The sequence below is a fragment of the Sminthopsis crassicaudata genome, chromosome 4 (genome assembly GCF_048593235.1).
Source record: "Sminthopsis crassicaudata isolate SCR6 chromosome 4, ASM4859323v1, whole genome shotgun sequence".
Lineage (NCBI taxonomy): Eukaryota > Metazoa > Chordata > Mammalia > Dasyuromorphia > Dasyuridae > Sminthopsis > Sminthopsis crassicaudata.
Genome location: NC_133620.1, coordinates 338,759,707 through 338,774,482, shown reverse-complemented (window position 1 = coordinate 338,774,482; position 14,776 = coordinate 338,759,707). Strand labels below are relative to the sequence as shown.

The window sequence follows — 14,776 nt, the reverse complement described above, 5'->3', positions numbered from 1 at the left end:
GTTTTAGGGAACAATTGGAACTTGTTAAGTAGGAGAAAGTGACATGGTCAGACCTGTACTTTGGGAAGACCACTCTGATAGCTGAATGGAGGATAGATTAGAGTGGGGAGAAACTTGTCAGTATCAACCAGTGAGCATCGATGAGAAGGAAAAGTCTATGTAGGAGGTGATAAGGGCATGTACCAAGCTGATAACAGTGTCAGAGGACAGAAAGAGGCATGTGCAAAAGATTTTATAAAGGGAAAATGGACAAATCTTGGCAACAGATTGGATATGGGAAGTAAGAGAGAATGAAAAGTAGAAGGTAATATAAGTACCAGGTTGTGAGTCTAGGGGGCCAGAAGGATGGTAGTATCCTTAACAGTAAGAGGGGAAGGAGAAGGTTTGGGGTGGGGGGGGTGAGTTCTGTTTTCTACATATTGAGTTTTATGATGTCTAGGAGGGAGTTGAAGGTGTCAGACTGACAGCAGAAAGCTTAGGGCTGATTTGATAATCAAAAGCTTAGAGATGATAATTGAATCCATGGGATGAGATCATGAAATGAAATCGTGTAGGAGGAAAAGAGAAGAGGGCCTGGAACAGAGTCCTATAGGAACCCCACTTTTAATGGGTGTCACATAGATAAAGATCCAGCAAAGAAGACTGAGAAGAAACAGGTAGGAAGAAAAGTAGGAGAGAGTATTTTCCTAAAAGCCTGGAGAGAAGAAAATAGCAAGAAGATGATGATCTCCAGTATCAGAGGCTGCAGAGAGGTCAAGGACAAGGATTGAGAAAAGGTTATTAGGTTCAGCAATTAAGACATCATTAGTAGTACCTTGCATGTGGTAATTGTTCAAAAGTTTGTTGAATAATTGAATTTAATTGAAGCACAGATATGGAAAAGGAGGAATATTCAATCTCTATTATACAGATCTTGTCCCTGTCTGATATATATAATTTTTTTCCCCCATCTAGTTGTTAAATCCATCACTCTTTACATTGGTACATATAGGCATTTACTCATTGATATTTATTGTATTATTGAGTAGGACCATGAAGTCTGAGAGTTGACCCAACATTCTAGAAGCCTTCCTATCAAACTCAGTAGTAATACTAGGTAAGGTAAAAAGAGGGCTTTTCCGCTTTTCTTTAACTAGAGGGAGCCCTCTTGCATAGGGAGGAGTAAGCCAAACCAATGCCAGTTCTCACTAAGAGAAATTCAAGTTCCAGGTCATCCCACATTTGTTTTTAAGATGTGGTGAATTTACAAAGGCAGCCAATTAACCAGAGGATAATCTGGTCCTGAGTTTAGTTCCTAATAAAAGCATATGCAGAGTTTTAAAAAACAAAAAGTAATGAAAGGGTTAAACATTCTTTGCCTATAGTAGAGTGATGTCCTATAGGACTAGTCCTGTTTAATCTGACCTTTGAAGCTTCTGAAGATAATAAATCCTAACTCCTAGAAATACCAGTAGGATAGAAATCTTTCCTCAACTGTCAGTTTGTTACATCCTCTTTGCCCTTTATCTTTTTGTATGGGTAAGGACAAAAGCAGAAGAAATGACATCTTAAGTTATTTGCCAACAGGGGGACTAGCTAGCTATCTTTCAAGGGTTTGAAAGTAAACAAACATGTTCTGCTTGGCTCCAGAGAGCAAAGCTAAGAGGGAAGGTAGAAGTCATACAAGCAGATTGGGGTTTGATGTGAGAAAAAACTTTGGAACAATTAGAGCAATCTAGAAATGGATTGGACTTCTTCATGAGATAGTGAAGCAGTGACTGAATGATCACTCATGAGGGATAACAATTAGAACAATTTAGAAATGGAATGGACTTCTTCATGAGATAGTAAAGCAGTGACTGAATGATCACTCATGAGGGATAATATATGAAACATACTTTTTCTGGTATTAATTAGAGTAAATGCGCTCTAAAATTCCTTCCAACTCATAAAAATTGATTGATTGAAAGAGATAGTAATTTATGCATTTGATTGACACTAATTAGCACATATTAAAGTTAAAATTTAATTTTCAGTGCTCTTTTTAAAAAAAGAAAGTTATTTTCCTTCTCAGAAATTTACTTGTCCTTTACCTAAGGCCCCAGAATTTTGTGGGAATCTCAAAAATGTACACCAAAGATAGTAGGGAGATACAGAACCAGAAAGAGGGTGAGAGTAGGTGGTGGCTCCCAGGAAGAAGAAGGAGGATTTAAGGTTTTTCAGATCACAAATAGCCATAAAGTCTGTTTTCAATTTGGAATTTTGCAAATAAAGTGACTAAAATATCCATATCTTTTGGCCCAGAGATTCTACCTCAAGGCATATGTCCCAAGAAAATCACTGGTAAAAGAACCCCCATAAAACCTGTTAATGGTAAATAGTGATCCATTCAGTATTTCTCATGTCCTTTCTGTTGTCCCCCCAGCTCATTTTCCTAACTTTATATCAAGATTTGGAAAGTTTGAATGGCATTTTTACCATAGCACTTCATGGCATTAGTGGAAGTTAGATTTAGTACAAATTATTTTCTCAACTGAGACAGTCATATTATCCTTTTATCCTGGCATCGTCCTTGGTTACTTTTTCGTATTATCAGAGAAACCTTACAGATAATCCAGTCTAATCTTCAGTTTTGAGGAAATTAAAATTTAGGTTAAAGTTATATATAATTTGATTGGATTAAAATTCGAATCCAATTCTGTTAAATATTTCTAAAATGTGTGGACTCAAATTTATAAGAATTCAAGCCATTCTCCAGTTGATAAATGGTCAAAGGATATGAATAGACAATTTTCAGATGAAGAAATTGAAAACGTTTTTAACCATATGAAAAGGTGCTCTAAATCACTATTGATCAGAGAAATGCAAATTAAGACAACTCTGAGGTACCATAACACAACTTTCAGATCGGCTAAAATGACAGAAAAAGATAATGACGAATATTGGAGAGGACAGGGGAAAACTGTGACATTAATACATTGGTGATGGAATTATGAACTGATCCAACCATTCTGGAGTGCAATTTGGATCTGTGCCCAAAGGGCTATCAAATTGTGCATACCCTTTGATCCAGCAGTGTTTCTCTTGGGCTTATATCCTAAAGAGATCTTAAAGGAGGGAGAGGGATCCACATGTGCAAAAATGTTTCTGGCAGACCTTTTTGTATTGGCAAGAAATTGGAAACTGAGTGCATGGAGAATAGCTGAATAAGTTATGGTATATGAATGTTATAAAATATTATTGTTCTACAAGAAACGATAAGCAGGATGATTTCAGGGAAGCCTGGAGAGGCTTACATGAATTGAGACTAAGTAAAGTGAGTAAAACCAGGAGATCATTGTACAAGGCAACAAGAAAGTTATATGATGATGAATTCTAATGGAAGTGGCTCTTTTCAGCTGTAAGATAATTCAGGCCAGTTCCAGTGATCTGGTGATGAAGAGAGCCATCTGCACCCAGAGAGAAAACTGTGGGGACTGATTACAATCCAATATTTATACTCTTTTTTTTGTTGTTTGTTTGCATTTTTTCTTTTTGATTTGATTTTTCCTGTGTAGCATGATAAATGTAGAAATATGTATAGAAGCATTGTACATGTTTAGCATATATTGGATTACTTGTCATCTAGGGAAGGGGGTGGAAGGAAAAGAGGGAAAAAATTTGGAACACAAAGTTTTACAAGAGTAAATGTTTTTTTTTTTTTGTGTGTGTGTGTGTGTGTGAATATCATTTTCTTGTTGCACAATAAACATTAGAATCCGAAGGTACATGCAACCTGGGCAGACAGATTGTAGTGCTAACAATTTACATTCCCCTCCCAGTGTTTCTTCTCTGGGTGTATCTACCTCTGTCCATCATTGATCAACTGGAAGTGAGTTGGATCTTCTTTATGTTGAAGATTTCCACTTCCATCAGAATACATCCTCATACAGTATTGTTGTTGAAGTATACAGTGATCTTCTGGTTCTGCTCATTTCACTCAGCATCAGTTGATTTAAGTCTCTCCAGGCCTCTCTGTATTCCTCCTGCTGGTCATTTCTTACCGAGCAATAATATTCCATAACTTTCATATACCACAATTTACCCAACCATTCTCCAACTGATGGACATCCATTCATCTTCCAGTTTCTAGCTACAACAAAAAGAGCTGCCACAAACATTTTGGCACATATATGTCTCTTTCCGCTCTTTAGTATTTCTTTGGGATATAATCCCAGTAGTAGCGCTGCTGGGTCAAAGGGTATGCACAGTTTGATAACTTTTTGGGCATAATTCCAGATTGCTCTCCAAAGAGTAAATGTTGAAAATTATCTATATATGTGTTTTGAAAATAAAAAACTTTAATAATAATTAAAAAAGAAAAAAAAAGATTTGAACCTAAGTCTTATTCTAAATCCAGTACTTTAAAAAATTTTTTTTAATTACATCAGTTCTATTGCTTCATTTATATATTCTTTCTCATCAAATTAGTAGTAGGGGGTTGAATAAGTAAGGAACCTAAAGTATTATACTACATCTCTCCTCTCCTAGCATATTTGAGCATCTTCCAATTGCATATTGTCTCCTCCCCATTAGATTGTGAGCTTCTTAATGGGGGAAATTATCTTTTGACTTTCTTCATATCTATAACATTTGGCATAGTGCCTGGCAGATTATAGGTTCTTAGTAAATGCTTATTGATTGGCTGACAGTTCAGTTTAGCCAGGTACTTTTGGTTTTTTTGTTTATAATACTTTAGCACTGTGCTACGTGCTATGAGGAATAGAAAATAAATGTAAAAAGTATTCTCAATATCTGTGAACTCTTCTGGCAAAATGAGACACATGTAGCATTTAAACTTCAACATAAGTTTGTATGTGATTGTGCCAAAGTATGTGATACAGATAAAGAATGTTATGGGCAGCTAGGTGGCGCAGTAGATAGAGCACCAGCCTTGAATTCAGGAGGACCTGAGTTCAAATCTGGTCTCAGACACTTAACACTTCCTAGCTGTGTGACCCTAGGCAAGTCACTTAACCCCAGCTTTAAAAAAAAAAAAAAAAAAAAAAAAAAAAGAATGTTATGGGAAATCAGATTAGGAAGAAGGAAACTCCTTGGACTGGAGTCATAGGAAAGACTGACATTAAGGACTGGAACAGTCCTTGAAGGATTGATGGGATTTATATAAGTAGAAATAATTTTGGATGGGAAAATAACAAAAGCAAAAGCAGAGAGAGAAACAAAAAAGTGAGAGGAGGAGATCAGCGTTCTGGAGTTTCTCTATATGAGCTGCTAGAAGTAAGCTTGATAAATATCAGGGAGGATGAGCTTTGAAATGCTAGATCATTAAGCAAAAAAGAATTTTAACTTTTCTCTATAAATGTAATATAAAATAATGCTTGTGAAGTCACCCAGAAATGCATTCATTTTCCTTAATTGTTGGAAAAGATTTGAAATGTGCTGATCCCATTCTAGAAATGGGAGCCAAATGAAATTCTAGACTCCCTAGGTTATAGGTTGTAACAGAATGAACAAGATGACCTAGAGCTCAAAGGATACACAGTCATATCAATGGCATTCAGAGTGATACCTAGAATATGGCAAATTTGAGTACTTGTCTCAAACTCCATGCATAAGGAGAAGGAAGAAGCAGCAGCAGCAGAAGCTGGTATTTGTGTACAGTAGGAATGTTCATGTCACCCAATCTGTCTTACTGAGGCAACATGGAATAGTTAGCAATAATACCTCATTTCCCATTTCATATGTAGTCTCTTATTGCTGGCTTCCTTCCCTTCCAGAGTTCCCAAAGTTCTCCAGCTGCCTGTTTATTGGCCTCGTCAGTCTGCCTCTGCTTCTATCACAATCTTACTTAAGAGCAATCTTCCATCAACTTTTCCATAAACTCATCCAGCAAAAGTAGTAGTTCTGAAATTTTTCCTTTTTTCTCAGTTTCTCTCATCCAAGCTCTCTATACATTAATAGATGAGCTAAACTTCAGCTGGCTATTCTGCATTCCCAGCTGAAAGACACTCCTTCCTTGACTCTGCCTCATTGTCTCTGCCTCTGATCTCACTTCAGATCAAGCTTAAGCACAGTCTTCTGCATGAAGCCTTGTCTAGTCCTCTACCTGCTAGTGATCTTCCTAAGGGAGAATTTAATTGACATATATATATTTGTATTTATTTACTTTATATTTACTTTGCATGTATTGTAGATATATGTATGTACTTGTTTCCTTCTTTTAGACAATAAGCTTCTTGTGAGTAGAGATTATTTTATTCTTTATGCTTTGTGTCCCCAGTGCTTAGCACAATCCTTGAAAGATGGTAGTTGCTTCATAAATGTTTGTTAATTGTTTGAATTGCTTATTTCACACTTGAATTGCTGCTGCTAGGAGATATAGTACTTATATTTGTGCATGAAGGGGAAAAGAGAGCTCTTTTAAAGTTGATGTTCACATTAGGTATTATCATTACTATAAGAAGTGATACTCTAGGAATGATACTAGGGGATATAAAGAAGAAAACTTCTTTATTTAAGAGAGTTACTGTCTTCTCTTAGCTCTTTTGGAAGTATTAGTCTCTCCTGATATTGCTTTAGTCAGCTAATTCCAGGCTTCTCCTGTACCTTGAATTGAATTCTTACCTCCTACTTCCTGGAGAAGGAGCCCTTACTATAACAACACTTTGCCTCCCCACTCCTTTTTTTTTTTTTTTTTTTTTTTTTTAAATTAACATTCAGCCATATATTTTACTTGCTTCTCATTTCCTTAGAATGTTATGGGAAATCAGATCTCTCCAAGCTTACCTTATTCCTCTTCTCATCTTTTTACCACCTTAAAATTCCCTTACGATGCTTATTTCCCATTTATGATATTCTTTTATTATATAATGCTATTACTGTTGGTTGTGTTTTCTGTTCTTATAAAAATAACTAAAATCATTTTAATGAATGTCTATTATGTATAAGACACTGTTCTTAGTGAAGTTAGAGATAAAAATGAAAGTAATGGGTGTGCAGATAAGTATTAGAAAAGGAATGATAAAAACGATATTCTAAAAACATTTAAGAAGAAAGAGGACACTTTCATGGAGGAGGTCAGGGGTCATAGAGATGGCCGCTGAGCTAATCTTTGAAGGAGGATGATGATTCTGAAAGTTTAAGATGAGCATGAAATTATATCCTAGGCATAGGGGACAAATGCTATAAATTTGAGCAGGTGGCAGATGACCTCTTGAATTTCTGGAAATTGTTTAATTGGAAAGGAGGAATTAAATTTTTATTAAGCACTGGGCTAAGTATTTTACAAATATTATCTCCTTTGTTCCTCACAGTAATCCCCATGACTTGACCAGATTCCTACTGTGGGTATTTGAGACTGGATTTGAACTGCAGGGTTTTTAGGCCCATTGATTCCTAACCCAAACAGAGTCCCATACTGAGGACTTGGAAGTTAGGGCTTTGACATATGATGTAAGCATGTTTTACCTCTCTGATTTCTTCATCTGCAAAATAAGTTCTTTATATTAGGTAATTCCTAATATTCCTGGCCTTTCCAACTATGATAGCATATCATTTTAGTATAAAGACTACCTTTAATATTAATTTTAATCAGATCTCACCCATGGTAAAATGTTAATAGGAGAAGAAGTGTGCAACATGATCTGCTCTCATGCTGTGTCCTCTTGAAGCCATGTCAGCTATTCACTGCAGGTGAAGACTGGCAATTAGCTGCTTATAGTTCCATAGGAAAGGGCATGGAAAGTGCTATTAAAGAAGTTATTCTTGCTGGGAAATAACATGGCAGGGAATTATCTATCATCATTTGGAAGAACAAAGGGTACATTACTACATTCCTGCCATGAACATAAATTGGGAGCATCATGGACACAGCAGTGGATGGGACACATCATTCTAAGGGATCTTACCTTTCAGGGTCACAGCCTTTTAGGTTAACTTCAGAGTTGATAGTCTAGAGCAGTGGTCCTCAAACTTTTTAAATAGGGGGCCAGTTCACTGCCCCTCAGACTGTTGGAGTGCCTCATACTCTGTCTCCGCTGCCTCAGCCCAGTGCCAGAAGTGTGCATTGCTAACTTGAGTTTAGGTCGAATGTCACTTCGGGTCTGATTTTGCCATAGGCGGGCCGCATAAACATCCTCAGCAGACCGCATCTGGCCCATGGGCCGTAGCTTGAGGACCCCTAGTCTAGAGTATAAGAAAGAGAATGAAATATCTCTGAATGGACAGAAAAACCAAAATACTTGTCTGAGGTAGGCCTGTCCAACTGTGCTAAAGGAATGACTGGGATTTTTCTTATGAGTGTGCCTATGTGTATTCCAGCAAATTCACACTTGAAAAATCATCCCTAACCTGTCTTTTCTTCTTTCCTTGGCAGAGTGACGTAAGGATCAAGTTTGAGCACAGTGGGGAAAGGCGGTAAGTCTCCCTTCTTGCTGGTAATGAGATGGGGGTTGGTAAAGCTCTTAGCTTTACCTGGGTACTGCCCAGGGAAGTGAGGCTTCCTGTAGTGAGTGATCTCTGGGTTCAGGGAATCAAGGCCCAGAAGACTAGTGGCTATACAATAGTCTTCCCTGGAGAGCATTCATTCTTGACCTGGTTTTTATTGCTATATTTTTACTTACATTATGCTGTGGTAAAATCTGGACCCACGATTGAACTGTTCTTGTGTTCGAAGTAATGGTTATTATAGAGAGCACCTGAGATGATAAGAGACAGCAAGATTTTGCCTTGTGACAGGGGTGTTCCCACTATTGATTTGGAAGCTTTTGCTTTGTTTACAATATTTACATCAGATTTAGCTCACTCCAAGGCATGGATTTGTAAACTCAGTTTTCTGATACATCAAAATTGTTAGTCATGGGGAGGCTTCATAGAAGACAGAAAGATTTGCCCTTTTCTATATATGAGAACTTTTTTAGTGAAAGTTGTCGAATTTCTTTGAGCAGATGGGATAAAGTGAACTTTTTTTTTTAACCTGCATTAGGAAATGCTTTTCTCCACCACTTCTATTTCAGTTGTCCTGCATCATAAGATAAGGAAATGGTTGTAGTGGTAAGAAACAGAAAGATCTTTTCTGAAACTAAATGTTTCTAATGTTGTTTTATAGGTTCCAAATAGCTCAGGTCCTTGTACTGTTTGCTGTTTGTCTTTTTTCACATCTCTCTCCCTCTCCCAATTTTTAAAATCTCTCTTTTCTCTACTCCTACTCATCTTACTCTTTCCCTTCCCTCCTTCTCTTTGCTTTTTTATACCTTTGAAGCAGCTAAAGGAATCTCTTGGAACAATATTTCTCTTGTATAAGATCAGTTCCTCTTATCAGAACCAGTGTATTCTTGATCTGTGTAACATAGTCATTGGTGATTTTTACCTACTAGCTATCTTCAGCCCACTTTGAAGACTGGCTTGTACCTTCTTGGAACATTTTCTGTTCTTTTCCTCCCATCAAGAGAAACAGCTTTGAATGGCTGGGACTCCATAAGGATGGTTAACCAGTTAGTTCTTGTGAAAAACACATGGAGCTGTAAGCTCTGTAGAAGATGAATTATTTATTTTAAAAGCAACTCAATCATTAATTTAGACTTGATTGCTCTCTGATCTTAGTGTTGTAACATCTATTACAGAGTGAAAACATGGCAGCCATTTAGGCTATGCCTGAGAAAAGCATGGTCACTGGTTTTTGCCAGTCTGCCATTTCCTGATGCCATGTTAGGGTTTCAGTGCTATTCTCAGGTTTGTAAAGAGAACAAACCCACTTAACTATGTTCTGAACTCAGCCCTAGTATTTGGTCTCAATGCTATTTGTTAGTAACTCACCCTAACATTATTGCTTTTTACATGTCTGTCCCAAAATAGTGTTTGAGAGAACTTGGAACAGAAGAGATTTTTCAGAAGAAAGATTGAATAAAAAGCTCAGTTGTGAGTCTAATTATGCAGTTACGTTTGCCTGAATTCCTCATTCCTAAAGTGGTATGCAGTTACAGTGAGCAGACTTGAACTGAGAAAGTGAATGTATGTTTTGGTATCAAAGAAACTGCCCGATCTAACCACAGATATTTAAGATGGTTAAGCAGGAATGGATTTCGGAAGTCCTGAATGGCAAAGATACAGTTCATAGTTTTAAAAAGTACATACACTTTTTATGGAGCTTTTATAGGAGCAGTAGCATTTCAGTCTTTGTGAATAGTGTATATATATTTGAAGCCTTTATATAAAGCTTAAATAACCCAGTACCAAGTTCAAACTACTTTATGATTCATCTCATATATTAATTTACTTTAAAAATACATTTTTGATATTATTTCTTTTTTATATTTTCTATATTACTTTCCTCTCTCCTTATTATAATGAAAAATTTTTAAAAATAAGAGAGTGATATAGGACAAAACTAACCAATCCATCCATAAATCTGAAATTTTCTGTCATTTCCACACCTACAATCCCACATCTCTATAGAGAAGAGAGAGGCATATTCTTCTCATATTGTTTCTTTGGGACCAGTCTTGGTCATTACAGTTTCACACTATTCAATTTGATTTGTTTATTGTTAATTTTTCTGTTTATATTGTTGTAGTCGTCTTCTAGCCTTCCCTTATTTTAATTATTAGTTCTAGACTCTTTTTGATATGTCTCAGTCTGGATCTAAGATTGGCTGAAAAAAGTGGTGATTTCCTTCCTCTACTCCCAATTTGCTGAAGGGTTTTTTCTTTGATGTTAGATGAATTCAGAATGTGAAAATATGCCTTCAAGTAAATTTATTGGAAACTTAGTATCTAATATCAATAATAATACTTAAGCCACATGATAGACTTAAAGGACAATTCCCAAAGATCTGATAGTGATATCAGTCTGCCAGGAAAGTTGAAGGAAATACTACTGCTTAAGAATATTTTTGTTGATGTTCCTGAGGCAGAAGGAGTGTTTGTAGAAGTTAACAGTAAGCTTAAGAATAACAGATTTAATTGTAATAATCAGACTTAAAAGAAGAGTTGAGAAAATATACCTCCTGGGAACTATAGATGTGTAGAATATTTTACATACTTTCAAGCACCACAGATGTATTGGTTAAATGATGATTGCTAAACTGCTTTTTTTACTTTTTTAAAATCTTTGCTACAAGGGATGGCTCACTAGGTAGGCAATAGGAGAGGAATAAATTTTGAAATGAAAGTGATATAAGAATGATAAAAAAAATTACTTTCAAAGAATAACATTACTTGCTACAGATGACCCACATTAGCAGTGTCAGCTGCAAAAATGAAAGAAAGTTACTCTTGAAAGGGAAGTTTTTTTAAAGAAATGTCTATTGTTTAGAAGTCTAGCCCATTATTCTTGTCTAAACACTAGATTACTCAAGTGACAGTCATAGGCATCTACAAAAAAGGAAAGTGGAAAGGGCTCTTGGAGCCATAGAGCTGATTCATGTACTCAATCTTTCCCATTCTTTACTATATGTTCTCCTTCTAGATTTCCTATTGTATTTCTACCATAGCTTTTTTATGAGTGGTGTGTTTAGACTTGGTGTTGGCATATTTGGGCCAATCTCTTAGTGGTTGGTGTAGATAACCCAGAAATTGGATTCTTATTGTAAGCTTTTCAGCTGTGATAGTGCTCATGTATATCACTGATCACCCTAAAGCATGGGTGAACACATCTGTGAGAAGTAGGGGGAAAAGTTGAAAAAAAAAGAGAAAAAATTATTTATCCCTCTGTCTCAATCTCAATATGTCTCTATCTCAAAAACATAGTTTACTGGGTCTTTTTCTGCTTTTCAGAATTATACCATTTAGCCGCCCTGTGAAATATGAAGATGTGGAACAGAAGGTGAAGACAGCATTTGGGCAACCTCTAGTTCTCCATTATATGAATAATGAGGTAAGAGAATAGAATGATAAGGTCCAAAATGTGGACAGCTACCCATCTCCTTCTTCCTCCTTGTTCAGATGAGGACTTTTTTCTAGTTTTTCCCTTTCACATCTATATTTTTCCTTCTTTGGAATCCATCTTCACAGCTCTCACAGCAACTTGATCTCTGCTCTTTCCTCTAGGGGAGAAAATACAAGCATCTCCATTTCTCTCCTTCCTGTTCACAGTGGGTAGTTCTGACTCCCATGGTGTGATCAAGGTCCTCTGAGTCTCCTTTAAGCTGTGTGAGGGGATCTCCATTCTTTCCAGCTTTGTGCACTGCTTCCAAGAGGAAAGGTGGGCTCAGTGTTGGGGACAGGGCAGCTGGCTGGGTAGAATCCTCATCAGAGAATCAGTAATGCAAGTTTCTGTGCCCAGTGGAACTTTAGCTCTTGATTATCCACAAGTAAATTTTCTGTACTATAGTTCATTTCAAATCTTGATTTCAAGATTTTACTGAAAATCAGCACCTTCTTGGCTTTGTGACCTGAACCTCTCAAACTCTCCTTTTACTTCAATTTTAAGGTTTGGGGCAAGGGAGGGGGAGAAGGGGAAGGAGGTCTCTCTTGAGACTTATGCTACTTATAACTTTTAAGTTTGAAAAATGGCAGCTCTGTTTTGGTTGGTTGCCTAACTAAATAAGTGATTCATATAGTTTTGGGGTTACTGTGGTACAGAATCTCTGGGTGCCTGCATGCCAAAAAAGACAAAATTGAGGGGGGGAAAGTATTTATTTCCAATATGGAGTGGAAATTTCACTAAATTCTTCTTCTCTGTGGCACTATATATACTATATATGACACTATAGATACTATATTTGTGAAGTACAAGCATTGGATGGTTCTCCCAAAGTGGTAAAGCCTTACATCTGGGTTTGGTGGCAGATTCTTTCTCTTTCCTGTGGACTGACCTAGCTAGTCCCTGAATGGAGACACTCTTCACCAAGTTGACTTTAGGGAATAGTATTTTTATAATTTGTCCATTAGTAATTCTCACTTCTTTATGTCATAAAGCTTTATGCATCGGTGGAGGAAGAACCCACACCAGGAAAATCACAAATCTAGTCAGGTACTGAAGTATAGAGCAGAGAGCTTATAAAAGTTGAACAGGGAGTCAAGATAATCTTTATAGTTCCTCTTAAAAGTAGGGGTGGGGACTATCCAGCCTATGGACAGTATAAGGTTGGCAAAATCATTTGTTCTGATGCTGCCAAGGCAACTATAAGCGACAGCAGCCTCCCACTGTTTGAGTTCTTTTAAGTTAATAATTTTGTATAGCCTGTGAATGATGATATAAATATCCAAATGACCTCTGGCAGAAAAATCTATATATTCCCTATCACTATCTTAAAACATCTTTTCACATTATCCATCAAGTATTTATTAAACAATTACTGTATCCCATCTGGCATATAAAGAGAAAAAATGAAATTGTGCTTGTTCCCAAGGAACATATGGTGTTTTAAGTATATAACAGCCTCATTATTTTGTTTGAAATATATTAGACACTTTTTGTGTAGTTTCAGCCTGTAAACCTGGGGTAAGGGATAATGTTTTAAATTTGAAGCCTAAATATTTCTTGTTCATATTATATCATCAAAAATTGGATATATTGTCTTGTAACTCATGAAAATTAGGATTAGCCAACTTTACATTTTCTGGGTGGAATTAAGAAGTATAGAAATCTGAAAAACATAATGAAATCTGTTTTGGAATAGACTCCTTCTTGATAGTGAAATTAGTAAGAGAAGGAATATTTAATTTGAACAAATAGAATTTGAGTCAATATGGGAGAAATCCAGACTTCATATTGAATATATAAAACATCAAAAACATTTTAAGATAAGTACTGGGGTTTTTTTTTTCCTGGTTAAATATGCCACATATACAGTTTTGGGATAATCCTTGGTATAAGGTAACTGGTTGTGTCTGTACATGTTAAAAATATGAAACTAGAGAGAAACAGTCAAGGAAGGGAGTGGTAATATAGTGATAAGTATATATCAGGAGAAAAAATACAGAGAACCATAAAAAGTTAATGTTCCACATCAGATCTCTAAGAAAAGAAAACTTTCCCCAATCAGTCCTCACTGACTCCAGGAAATAGAGAATGCTCTATGACTCCTGCTGATCTTTCTTACTTAAAGTCAGCTAATGCCATTTATGAGGGCTAGTTTTAAAGGCATTCCAAAAGGTGAAAGTTGTTTGTTTTGTTTTGTTTTTTCCAATCCAAACATGTCTGACCAAAAGCTGTTGTTTATAAAATTTCTATTAAGAATTACATTTCTGGAGGATGCTAAAAAAAAAAAAAAAATTTACATTTCTTAGTAATATTTTTCAGATGTCAAAGTGAATTCTTAGATTAATAGCTATTTTTGTACTTAGATTTATGTATAAGAAGGTATTCTGAAGCCAAACATAAACTGTGTTTAGATTGTCTATCATTCGGATGAGACTCCTGTCACTCCATTTATATGAATGAATAAGAATTGACCATGGTTTTCACTTTCACCTTTCACCATCTTACTTCTTTTCCTTCAGTGCTGTTTTTAAACCCCCTAATCTGAAATGTAAAAATCTCCTGATTTGGTGTCCCTGCACCAAGTTTTTTGTTTTATTTTGTTTTTATTTTGTTTGTTTGTTTTTGCTGTACATGTTGTCTTATTTCTGAATGTATCCCATTCTTGTCTCTTCTTGATAGATTGGGAACTGAAGAATTTGCAATGGATATGCAAGATCTTACCTCTACAGATGCTACCAAAGCTTTTATAATTTAATTTATATATATATAATTTAATACTTGAGTTATGAGTTTTTTTCTGTTGTATATTTTTTTCAAGGAACTCAAAAGAAAGGATTGAAAACCTAAAGTCCATTACTCATATTACATAAAATTC

At 36.0% G+C, this 14,776-nt stretch overlaps 1 protein-coding gene across 3 annotated transcripts in view; it reads left to right on the top strand.

Moving 5' to 3' along the window:
• The window catches only part of MAP3K3 (mitogen-activated protein kinase kinase kinase 3), an 88,864-nt gene that overhangs the window by 24,431 nt on the left and 49,657 nt on the right, over positions 1 to 14,776 (top strand). For all 3 annotated transcript variants that reach the window (XM_074260868.1, XM_074260871.1, XM_074260867.1), the window contains exons 4-5: positions 8,354 to 8,394; positions 11,751 to 11,850. In XM_074260868.1, coding sequence (XP_074116969.1) covers positions 8,354 to 8,394; positions 11,751 to 11,850 — 141 coding nt within the window. The remainder of the gene's footprint in view (positions 1 to 8,353; positions 8,395 to 11,750; positions 11,851 to 14,776) is intronic.